At 38.0% G+C, this 13,422-nt stretch overlaps 1 protein-coding gene across 1 annotated transcript in view; it reads right to left on the reverse strand.

The window, feature by feature from the left end:
• The window catches only part of LOC127583619 (sortilin-related receptor-like), a 153,014-nt gene that overhangs the window by 72,150 nt on the left and 67,442 nt on the right, over positions 1-13,422 (reverse strand). Inside the window, 6 exon segments of the mRNA XM_052039782.1 lie at positions 1,200-1,331; positions 4,416-4,588; positions 5,615-5,700; positions 5,978-6,106; positions 8,628-8,814; positions 12,460-12,638. Coding sequence (XP_051895742.1) covers positions 1,200-1,331; positions 4,416-4,588; positions 5,615-5,700; positions 5,978-6,106; positions 8,628-8,814; positions 12,460-12,638 — 886 coding nt within the window.

The raw sequence follows: 13,422 nt of genomic DNA on the forward strand, positions 1-13,422 counted from the left end.
GTATGAAGAAATAACATCAGTGGTCCTAGCAAAGCTCAAAATTCTTGAAGGGGTTGAACAAAATAGATGCCAGGAGCTTGTGACATCTGGATGGGTGTTGAGAATGACCTTGTGATATGGGCCAGCAATTAATGCATCCTTTGCAATTTTTTGAAGAGAAATTTCTTTATTCACAGGACTATTCTTACCCCAGAGTATACAACAGATTGATAAATTTTTGAACAAAAGCAACAGAGAGATGTAGAAAGTGCAGGAAATAACAGATCTGGAGATCAGCAGAGATTTTACTGAATGAAGACCCAAATAACCAACTCCTGTTCTTATCCTGTTGAGTACAGTTAAAGCTGCACTCACCAAACAAACGGAGTGTATTATAATTACAATTTGTGCAGAGATAGCCAAGCTTTCTCCAGTTCAACACCACGACAATTTTACTTGGGCTATTAGATGTCATACTCAAACAGCTGATGCCAAAGGCAGTCACTTTCATCTCATCATTGGAATACAGCTCTATGGTTTATGTTTGAGTCAGGGTGTAGCAAGGTCTGAACTGGAGTGGTTCTAGCAAAACTCAAATTGAGCACTGGTGAACAGGTTACGCTGGATAAAAGCAACTGTGTCCCTTGCCTATAGAGGTTCATGGAATTCTAATGCAACATCTTCAGCAGGAAGAAGAAAAATCTATGAGAAATTTCTCATTCCTGTAACTGAATACACAGAGCTTGCATCCCATTTTTACTTTTCTGGATTTAAATATTTAATATTGCTATTGCCAAAAATAATTATCACCACCTGCTGGAAATGAATGTTAATTCTCCTAGTTTCAATTGTACTGGTTTCCAATTCCAACAGTGTACAAATTACATGATGAAGGGTGCAACTTTGCAAATAACCTATTCATATTTATAATGTATTGCATCCAATTTTACTCAAGTATGGGCAAGTTATACTTAACAGAGCAGTCCGACAAAGAAGCAGACTGCTACTCCCAATACTATAGTTTTAATCAGTATGATGCGACTCACAACAAATCACTTTCTTCCCTCCCCACCCACGTTCTTCCTTCCCCACCCACGTTCTTCCTTCCCCATAGATGCTTAGTCACCAACTATGATGTGCTGTAAATTAGGCATGAACATTTAATACATTCCAAGTTCAAAAAATATTTCATACTTGTGCAAAACATGCATGACACTTGCCTCGAGTTTCTTTGCTCCAGCATCTATCCAGTACAGAAGCCGGCTAATGGAGTCAAAGGCTAGAGCTTCCACTGTCTGCAAGCCATCCTTGACTATTATATTCTGGCCAGTGTTCCCATTTAAGCACAAACGCTGAGCAGAGAAATACAGATTACTAAATGGCAATGGTAATCTTATTCATAAACTAACACAATGTCTCAGTATAACGTATTACTAGACCACTAACAAAAGTTTTCACTATCTATTTCTGTCAAGATTAGAATAAGTTTTTTTAAAAATGCACCAATTTCAACTCTTAATTTAAACAATGACATTTGCTTATAATATTGTCAAAACATTCTGGCCCAGATATTAGCTTCCACCCGAGAGCAAGCCATGACTAGGGCAGGAATGGGGTCTTTGTGCACATCTGAAAATTGGAGCATAGGTTCAGGTTAAAATGGCTGGGCATGCAATTATTTTTTAGGGGGTGGTATGGTGGGAGTGATGTCTGGGATGGACTAATGGCCAAGTGGTAGAGGAGACTGGGTGGAAAGTTGGACAGCAGGCCACAGGAGCAAGACAGATGAGTACAAATACTAAAAGGTTAAAAATATAGGACCTGCAAGAGAACCAATCCAGCACTGGGTTATAGAGATTTACTTATCCCAGACATGCCCAATGATGGTTGCTGCTAGGAAACCAAAGGTTTAATTTCTTGCACAATTCTCCAAAAAGAGCATTCAATGGAGAATATTGTCACGACTTGTGTACGATTGACAGTGAATTCACCTCAGCCACACGAGGGATAGTCAAACCTGAAAATATCCAGTTCAATTTCTGCAGTAATACAAAATGACCCAGATATAGTTGTTAGTTTCACTCTTGGGAAAAAGAAAATAGATTCTAAATTGTATAATGCCAAAAAGAAAAACTGCATTATACGATTGAATTTCCAGGAATCAGTGTTTGAGGTTGCCCTCTGATCACAAACTTGCAATAGTAGTAATGGACTTGTGACTAACATAAAATTAAAACACAACCCTGCCAAAGCCACTGGGAACATGATCCAAGCCCAGTGACTTTAAATTTTTGATGCCTGACTCAAGCACAAAAGATGTGGCTAAACTGAACTGGTACTCCCACTGCCACTAACACCCAATGGACTAATAGGGCTTTTTTTGCAACTCAACTTGGTATGGGACAGGACCCATTTCCATACTGCCCTTTCCATCCTCTTCCTCTACTGGGTCAAGGAGTGGCACTAAGTGGTCAAGCCAGTACTATTGGAGCAGGATCCGCAGGGATCATAGAATCGGGACAGTACAGCACAATACAGGCCCTTCGGCCTACAATGTTGTGCCGACCTTTAAACCTCATGTAAGATAGTGGCCAAGTATCAGGGACCCCAAGCAATGAATGAGCATTAGAAGCTCCAGATCTTCTCTAGTGAGAGGCTAGCCTGTTCAGGCTGGCAATGAATGCTTATAACAAATTCTCAGGGATTTTCTTCTTCACTAGTGACCTTAGAACCAAATCGGAATTGCCTAGAGCCCGAGAACCCTCTGCAATATGAAGCCCTCTACAGTTGCAACAGATTTCCTGCTAATATTCCTGTGCCAAGTGAATTTAGGAACCGTGTGCACCTGATAAAGAGGAGGAACACAGGCAGAACAGCAGTTGTCAGCAGCACTCCAGATGCCTCTCCCCAGGATATGCTTCCTCAACTATTCAAAGCCTGGCACCATGCTGCATTCCACACTACTGTGGGTAACCACACACTACTTCAACTGTTAAAGAGTTGCAATACCTGGAGCAGAGTGGGGATGCACTGTATTGCTCCTGTTACTAAACAGCATATTCTGTTACTGGCACGTGCTACCCACTTCAAGGCCATATTGATACTCTAGACTAGTGCCTGGCTACTTGACTGGAGCCTGATAACACCCAACTACATGTAATCCACAGCAGTCCTCAGTACTGGCATTATTATTTCCAAATTTAAAAACTATGTTTAGAGTCAGAGTTTTAATGCATGGAAACCGGCCCTTCAACCCAATTTGCCTATGCTGCGTAGAATAATGCACATGAAGTTCTTCAGTAAGACTTACAGCAGACAAAAAAGTGTTATTAGGTACAATGATATTACATTTAGCATATGAAGATACATAAAATGAAAATGTGTGCCATTAAATTTATTTCACTTGGGTCTCAATTCTCAAAAATGAAACAGATGTAGTCATTGTACAATATTAATTACAACTGATCTCTGCAGGACTGGGGGAATACTACACAGATTACCCTCCTACTTTCTGATATATACACATGTATTTAAGGTAAACAAAGTGTAAAAAGATGGTATTAAAACATTCAAAGTAAATTAATTCATTAAGAGCAATTTGTTTGACAAATGACAATTCTTTGAAGAGGTAATAGAGAATACTGATCAATGCAAAAGGTAATAGATGCTTGGAATTTTGGAAGCATTCCACACAGCAAGTTGAATTTATAAATTAAACCTCAGCTGGAATACTGCAGACATTTCTGGAACTCACACTACAGAAAGATGCAAAAGGCTCCAGGTACTAGTTATACCAGATATACAAGTATATCAGAAATAACGTCCTAAGAGGCCAAAAATTTGTAGCCCTGGAACAGGAGGTTTAAGATGTGTAATAGAAGATTAAGATGGAAGGCTTTAATAAAAAGGGAGAAAAGTTATTTCCTTTGCAAATAGGTCATTAATCAGGGGTCATAGACTTAAAATAACTGGAATAAGATCCAGTGGAAGAATGAAGCAAAATTGTTTTACTCACAGTTGCCAGGGTTAGAAACTATCTATCCAAAATGGTAATGGAAGCAGATTTCATAAATAATATAAAAAGAGACTCAGACTCGAGGATGAACCATAAGATTATGAAAAGCAGGAACATGGGATTAAGGCTTTCAAAAGAACCAGCACCCATCCTTCCTTCTGTACTGTATAAAGATGTAATAACATTGACAGTCCAAATAATAATTTGATATTATAACAAACCAGAAAATATTTTTCAGAATAAGATACAATTAACAAGGTGATAAATCAACTATTAAAAGAGGTTGACTTTTAAAAAAAATACACAAATATACTCTCACATACAAGAAGAGGATTAGATTTCTTAACACTTCCTCTTGCTGACTTAAAACAAAGCTGTGCAACATACTACTTATCTTGCTTCTGTAGTGAACTGCTCTCACCTCAATAACATGCTGTGAAATATCTGCCCAATAAATGCAGTTGCTTTCATAATCAAAATCCAAAGCTACAGTGCCTCGCAGGTTCTGAAGTGGCAGCACTTCATCTGTACCACTGGAGAGATCGTAGCGATGAATAGAGCTCCTCAGAGCATAAAGTATGAACTCATTTACCTCTGCAAAGAGAAGCAAAGAAATTATTTATTCTATTGCCATAATGATGTCTTCAATGGACATCAATATGAAACAATAACACTTAAAATGTTCCGTAAGAGGCAACAAGCCTTATAAATTTTTCACTCCCCATCTTCAATTGCTTTGTCTGCTTTTAATCTGCTTTGTGTTCCATTATCCCAAAGTCACTAAAATGTGGTACTGGAAGTGGGGAATGGTTGAGGGGCACGTGAGAGAAAATAAGTTGCAGAAGTGGAAAATAAGGAAAGTGCAAATAGACATGTATTTCTTCTCACCTGGAAGCCAACATGGACCCCATGGGCCAAATGGTTTCTTTGTGTTGTAATACAAAATGCCATTCAGGTATCTTGCACATCCCTTAGTTACACTATTATTGGCAGTTTGCTTTCAGTATGCATTCTCCATGTCTTCACTTCTCTTTCCTACTACAAGACCATCCTTAGAGTCTGCCTCTTGATCAAGCTTATTGTCACATGTCCTATTATGGGCTTGGTGTCGTAAATTTTAAACTGCCTGTTTATTTACTATACTGGCTCCATTCAAGTACTTCATATTCCCAGATTTTTGCTAATTTTTAAACCTTAATTTTTCATTCACTCATCCACCATTTTTCTATTTAAAACAGACTTGCTTTCAAGCACATATTTATCTGTTGCTATGATCTAATTAGAAACAATACTCATGAACACCATTCCCTCCCATACCTTTTTATCTTTCAAAGGTAACAATCTCATTCCTGCACATTTTTCTCAATGTTTACCCTGGAGATTTTGCTGACAATTGAGCTACTGAGAGAAACTCTTTTTTGTTCCCCCACCCCGCCCCCCAAAATTTTGCCTAATAAACAGAGAATTTCACTTGTAAAACTTCTGTGCAAAGCATTTTTCATAAACTGGCTTAGACCGATGGTTATGCAAGATTGACACCCTATCATCATATTGGTATTCTACTTGGTCAAAAGGTACACCAATCTCAAAAGCCTTGATAAAAACAGAGTTACAATTTACCATTCACAGGACAGGGCAGCATTTCCCCTTCTAAACGAGCCTCAACATCGCCTCCACTGCAAGTATCACCTGAGATTTTACGGTAACTAGGAAAATAAATAAGAAACACAGCTATTTACATTGGACCTGAATCAGTTATAGGGCATTTCTAAGCAATCAATCATTCTTAAAACACAAACCAATTATTTCTCATCACCAGACAAGTTTTAATACCAGAGGATTACTTAACAGCAAGGTTTTGAAAGCAAACAATTGGCCAAAAGATAAGGTGAAGTAGTGAATTTACACAATACAACTGCAAGATAATTCCATAAAAAGTTGATGGTTGATTCAATACCAGTGTCTGGTGTTGCAAATACTTACCCCTTTGTTCTTTTGTATGTGGTGCCCACAGGGCAAGGTACAGGAGGAGCAGACATATTGCCCACAAACTCAGGATCAGGGATACAGACCTCCGAAGCTAAATCTTCACTCAGCTTAAAGCCAAAGTCACTAAGAGGATCAGATAAAAATTGACAGAATGATTGCAATTTTTAAAAGCATTTTCAATAACTAACATAGTTCATAAATATTAAACTACTAACAGCAAAGCACAAGGCATTTTGGTAAAAATAAAATTAAGAAGCACAGTAAATAGTATTTGGGCAAGGCTTTCCACAGGGCAAACATACATTCTGAATAAACACAAACTTAGTTTATGCTGCTCAAAATCAATTCCAATTTCTCGGAGTGTGCATGTCACGTCCAATTTTATTAAGTTTTTGACTCCATTCTGAACCACAGCATATCCTGCAAATTAGACAAAAACAATTCTACAGCAAAATCATTAAAACCAATAAATCTATATGTTAAAATAATACAGCCTTGTTAATATAGAGACTTTATGTTACTTGGGTTTCATACTAAATTTCAGGAAAGAATACAGTTCAATATGATCAAGGAATGCTTAATCACTTTTTAGTGAATCCAGGTGGAAGTAAATAGAATTTGTTACAACCTTTTATTTACTATTGATGTTTAACTTAATTTAGACAGAGGGCATGATAATCGAAGTTTGGAGATGACACATAAATTAGTCATGTGATTGGCAGGGGACGAGGAAATGCTTTGCTTGCTGGAAGATACAGATGGCTTGGTCATTTTGACAGAAAGATAGAAAATGGAATTCAGTCTCAAGAAGTCTGAGCTGATGCATCTGGGGAAGTGCAACAAGGTGATAAGAACATACAAGTCAGGAGCAGAAATAGGCCACTCGACCCCTTGAACCTGCTCTGCCATTTAGTAAGATCATGGCTGATCTGACTAAGCTCAACTTTGTATTTTCATCTACCAGCACTGATCAGGAATCTATCTACCTCTGCCTTAAATATTCAAGGACTCTGCTTCCATCACATTTTGCAGAAGAAAGTGCCAAAGACTCAATCCTACAAAAATTATGCTTTATCTGCATCTTAAAAGGTTAATCCTTAGTTCTAGTTTCTCCCACAAGGAAACGTCCTCTCCATACCTACACTGTCAAGATTCCTTAGAACCTTATAATATTCATTCAAAGCCCCTCTCTTTTTCTTTTAAACTATAAGCCTAACCCATCCAACCTTGCCTCACAAGACAACCCATCTACTCCATATCAGAGTCCAGTAAACTTTCTCTGAAGTGCTTCCAATGCATTTACATCCTTCCTTAAATAAGGAGGCCAAAACTGCACACAGTTCTTCAGACTTGGTCTCAATACAACTGAAGTATAACCTCCTTATTTTTGCATTCAATTCCCCTAGCAATAAGTACAATAAATGGGCGGATAAAGGGAGATACAAGGAATAAAAAAGACCTTGGAGTCTTTGTCCACAAATCCTCAGAAGGACAGATCAATAAAAGGTGGTTAAAAAAGGTATAAGGGATGATTTCCTTTATTATCTGAGCGATAGAATACAAGAGCAAAGGAGGTTATGGCAGAAGCACGTACAACACTAGATAGACCACAGCTCAAATACTGCACACAACTCTGGTCATGTTACAGAAAAGAGGTGACATTATAGGGGAGGATACAGATGAGATTTCTGAAAATGGTGCTAGGTCTGGAAACTTATAGCCGTGAGGAAAGTTTGGATAGGATGGGATGGTTTTCTTCGGAACAGAGGAATCAGAGGGGAGACAATGGTAGCATACAAACTGAGGGGTCTAGACAAATTAAGTACGAATGACCCATGTGTATAGCTTTAAAGTATTTGGTGGATTTACAAGGGAGCAAGGAAAACATTTTAACCCAGGAGGGAGGTAGAAATATGGAATTCACTGCTGGAATGATGGTAGAAACAGATAACCTCGTCACATTGAAAAAGCACTTGGATGTGTACTTGATTGCTTCGACTTGCACAGTTATGGGTCAAGTATCAAAAATGGGATTAGGTTGGGTAACTCTTTCTGATCAGCACAGACAGAATGGGTTGAATGGTCTCCTGCGATTTGAGAGTCAGTGGTTCTAAATGACTCAATTAAATGTTGTAACGTTGTTTGATTGAAATGATAGACAATATTGGGGTTATGACCTGTAATAACATAATTTACCATAATTCTCAGCAGGAACAAGTTTCTTCAAACATCACTGACAAAGGTCACAATAATGTACTCCTTAACATTTTCCCCAACTGAGTCAAAATTCATTATGTAGCAAGGCCCAGAATAACCTTCCCCCTCCCCCATACATTATGTATCGAAGAATTAAGTCAAACCTCTGCAAGACAGATGCAAACTGACAATTCACCCAGTAGTACTACATCATTCATTTACAACATCACTCCACCGAATAAAACAAAAAGCCAATATCCAAAGTATTAAGCAATTTATATTAGAGAGAATGGGGTGTAATGGCAATAAACTAAGGGCTTTTTTTTAGCAAAGCATCTCAAATAAAGAAACCACATTCCTAAGCAAAGAGTATTTCTAGCAGTACTTTGAAACAAAGCTCATTTCCAGTTTGACTTGTTTGGAAAGGACAGCTTGTTCCTTTAATTACCATTCATAGTCATCCCTTGTACAGGAACAGTTGCTGACTGTAATTGGCCTGTCAAAGTCTTCTCCATTAAAGCAGGTTGCATGTGGGGCTCTTCGCTTGAAGACAATTTTTCGACCAAGCAAACACTCATTCCCACGCTCATCGGATGGGGACCACAATTTATAATCTGTTTCAGAACAAGGTACACCTAGAGTAAAACAAATACAAATTTCCCGGTTTAATAAATAAAGGTGCACTTAGATTTGGGGACAGAACATTTGGCAATGAAGCATAGGGATTTGTTATCCGATTCCTTGTTGTATTTACTGCCTTCTCAGTGGAGGACATTATACAATTAATGTAAACCAGAATAAAGGAAATGCCAACTAGCAATCAGCCTCTCCATCAATACAGCCACACCATGAACCCCAAACATAATATAGCACAAAAAAAAACACTTTTGTAGAAAAACCTCAAAGTAGAAAGGGATCGACTTTGTATAATTTCACACCCATACCAGATTGCAAATGAGATTTTGCTGTAAAAACATACAAATTACATTCACAAGCATTCTGCTGACTGCAACAAATAGAAAGATTTCAGAGATAACCAGTAACAGTTCTTGAAAAAAAAGCTTTTTGTTTTAAAAGAAAGCACAGTAATCTTAAACAAAATACCTAAATCATTAAAATGAAGGTTTACATTGAAAAGGCAAGCATTCAGGTTATCAAAATGAGTACAGCAAGGCTCCATTAATCCCACACACTCAGGACTAGGGTGGCATCAGACTAGCAGATGTTATTTAATTAATATCCCAACATACTTTTAATTTCACTTTTCTTTTAAAAAGGCAAAGTTACACTGAAGCTTTCACTGAACAACCAAACCATCAGGATTTGTTTAAATGGGTCAGATTGCAGATTACAAAACAGGTTTTAAACTTCAATACGGGGAGAACATACAAACTCCTTACAGACAGTGGCAGGAATTGAACCCAGGTCACTGACGCTGCAAAAACGTTACCCTAACTGCTACACTACTGTGCCACCAATAGATCACTTTCCTCCCAACAAGTAAATTTCACTTGGTCCTACCTCCCTTCAGATCATCTTGAAAATGACCTTGTTTCATTGCTTTGTCATCTGCCATTAAACAGTTTTAAATATGATTAACACAAGTACATAATGAGTAAATGTTGGCTATCAGGCCCTCGAGACTGCCCCACCATTGAAGATCATGGTTCATCATCTACCTCAGTGCTATTAACCTGTATTATCCCCAATTCTCTTGATTGCCTTAATATCTCAAAATCTATTGATATCTGTTTTTAATGAACTCAAAGGCTGAGCTTCCACAGCCCTCCAGGGTAGAGAATTCCAGAGATTCACCATTCTGAGCGAAGAAAGTTTTCCTCATCAGTCTAAAATGGGCTAACCCTTATCCTGAGTCTGTGATCCCTGGTCCTAGGCACGACAGCTGGGGACACATCCTCACCGCATCCACTTTCTCAAGTCACATCGGAATTTTGTGCACTGCCTCACACTTTATCATTTGCCATGTTCTTAGAATGTCTACATCCCCCTTCAAGCCTCTTTGCATCCACCTCTCTTCCCCCAAGCCCACCTAGCTTTTCAGCAAACATGAAAATATGTTTGGTTGCCTCAACCAAATCATTGATTGAGATTGTAAATAGTTAGCACCAGTTCCCTGTGGTGGCCCAGCAGTCACAGTGTGTAACCAAGACCAATTTGCTTATTTTTGCTTTGCTTTTTAACGCTCAACTAATTCTTAATACATGCCATTACATTACCCCCAATTCCAGGTGCTCTAACCTTAGTTACCAACCTCCTGCATGAGAACTTATTGAAAGCATTTTGAAAATCTATGTGTACCATAGTGTTGAACATTCAGCTTTCTGCTCTGGTCAGAAGAGCCATATTTCAGTAATGGCAATTAAATCATACCCATTTACTTCCACTTGACATTAGTTCATCTATCATGTTGTGAATGCTGCATGCAGTCAGATATAGTACCTTCAAATTTTGTCCTTTTTGTATTTTTCTGTACTTTCCACACATTTGCCACTTTCTTTCATTTCCTCTGCCTATTTAGCTTTTTTTAAAGAAAGAAAGCTTACTCTTCCTGTTCTACTCCTCTTGTTCTTTACTTCTAGAAGATCCCCTCCCCCTGCCAACAATACTGCATTGCAGGTTAATGCTCCCATCTATTGTGACAACACTAGCTTGTCAAGCAAATGGAAGTCCAGTACCATTTCCTTTTGAGTTAAAACAATTACAATGAGAAACATTACTCAGAGCACCAGCCAAAATCAATATTAAGCATAATTATAATATGCAGCATAACATGCATGCAATTAAATCCATTAATCTTTTTCAAAGTAAATTCAGCTAACTAATTACAAGATGAATGAAAAAGTCAGGTGCAATAAATATATACAGAAGAATTCTGAAAATTGGTAGAACTGTGGATAATGAGAAAGGTCGTCAAAGGATTCAGCAGTATTTAGACCTATTAGAAATGTGGGCAGGGAAATGGCAGATGGAGCTCAATCTTGACAAGTGTGAGGTGTTGCACTCTGGGAGGTCAAATGCAAGGGGAAAGTAAATAGTAAATGACAGGTTGCTTAGGAACATTGAAGTAGAGGATTCTTGGGGTACAAGTCCATAGCTCCCTGAAAGTGGCAATACAAATAGGTAGAGAGGTAAAGAAAGTATATGGCATATTTGCCTTCATTGGTCAGGGTGTTGAGTATAAAAGTCAGAAAATCGTGTTGCAGCTGTATAAAACTTTGGTTAAGCCTCATTTGGAGAATCGCATCCTGTTCTAGTCACCGTGGTTAAGCCTCATTTGGAGAATCGCATCCTGTTCTAGTCACCGCATTACAGGAAAGATGTGGAGGCTTTGGAGAGGGTGGAGAAGAGGTTCACCAGGATGTTGCCTGGATTACAGAGTACTAGATAGAAGGGGAGGTTGGACAAACTTGGATCGTTTTCTCAAGCATTACAGGCTGAGGGGTGACCTGATAGAAGTATACAAAATTATGAGGGGCATAGAGTGCATAGCTTTAAGGTGAGAAGGGGAAAGTTTAAAAGGATATTTACAAGGCAAGCTATTTTTTTTAAAATATAGGGAGCAGTAGGTGCCTGGAATACATCGGGAGAGGAAGAGGCAGATACGACTGCAATGCTTAAGAGGCATTTCGACACACATGAACAGGCAGAGGAGAATGGAAGGATATAGACCACCAGCAGGCAGAAGAGATTAGTTTTGAATGCCATCAAGGTCGGCAAAGACATCTTGGGCCAAAGAACCTATTCCTCTGTGTACTGTTCTATGAAAAATAACGGGCTTACAAATGCCCCAATTACAATACAAGAATGCATTAAAAACTTAGAATGTTAAACTTTAAGGTTTGTACCCAAGACACATGAAAGAAAAACCTATTTATCTAGGTTTGGTAAATATCAACCAGAAGTTATATTATTCCTAATGACCTTAAACCCAATTGGTAAGACCCACCAATGTTTATTCCAACTCTAAACATGTGGAATCTGATTTAAGATAGGAAATGGTAGGGATATGATACTTCCATGATATTCATACAGAGACTAAAGCAAAGGAGAAAAATTTGAGGAATTCAAAAGACTAAATGAGTCAGTCTTCAGAAGTAAATGGGCAAGGAGAATTAAAAATATCTTCTTTCCTTCCAAGAAAATCTAATTGTTTTACTTGCTCATTTAGCAGTACAGAATTACAATGTTTTCTGCCAAGTAGGGGAACAATGGTCAAGTTTCATCAAGAACCAAGTCACATCAATTCAACATTGACCTACCTAATGCTGATGCTGTGTTGATCTGAATTATTAGCCAACTGTGGGACTGTTCAGCAAATGATCCAAAGATCGTAAAAATGGTACTTTTCTCTCCTGGCTCAGTAAGCAATCCATATACAACAATATCTGTTTTAGTGAAGTTGAAGATCTTCCACGTCTCTCCCTCATTGGTACTGTACCTGTTTATGGAAAGGAACTGATGAATATGCAAATATTGCATTTTACTCTTTAAGCATCTATTCCTTGCATCAAATTAACACAATATTGAAATTCATATCAAACAATAAAAATACTAAAGCAAAATACAACAGATAAAGAAAATCTGAAAAGAAATGAAAAATGCTTAAAATATTTAACACATTGAGCAGCATCTGCAGAGAGAAACAAGTTTATGACTTGAAATATATTCCATTTATCCTGACGTTACTCAACTTTGAACACTTCTAGCATTTTCTGCTTTTATTTTGTTGCAAAATATTGTTTCAAAAATGAGAAAAAAAGCTGTGTTTGTACAGTCCTAATGACTTTCACATCACTTATCTCTTGGGAGATTTTGAAAGTGGTATTAAAGGACTGTACAAATGCAACTTTTTTTTCCAATAAAAGCAGAAAATACTGGAAATGTTTAAAGTAACGTGGTTCACTGTTTGAATGTAGGAAATGTGACAGTCATCTTGTATGCCGCAAGTCCCTACAAAAAGCTATGTCAAACCGACCAAACTGGTTTCGAGATGATAACTGAGCAGTAAACATTGGTTAGGGTACACAGGAATAATTCTTCTGCTCTTCTTCAAAAATTGTGCAGAAGGGCCTGGGAGGGAATACAGTCCAAAAGATGGTATACCTCTGACAGTGTAGCAGCTCTTCAGAGTTGCACTGGTGAAGGTTAGAAACTTGTGCCCCAATCTCTGCAGTGTGATACAAATTCATATCTTTTGCTCAAGAATGAGAGTGCTACCCGCT

This window comes from Pristis pectinata, chromosome 27, assembly GCF_009764475.1.
Source record: "Pristis pectinata isolate sPriPec2 chromosome 27, sPriPec2.1.pri, whole genome shotgun sequence".
Taxonomy (NCBI): Eukaryota; Metazoa; Chordata; class Chondrichthyes; order Rhinopristiformes; family Pristidae; genus Pristis; species Pristis pectinata.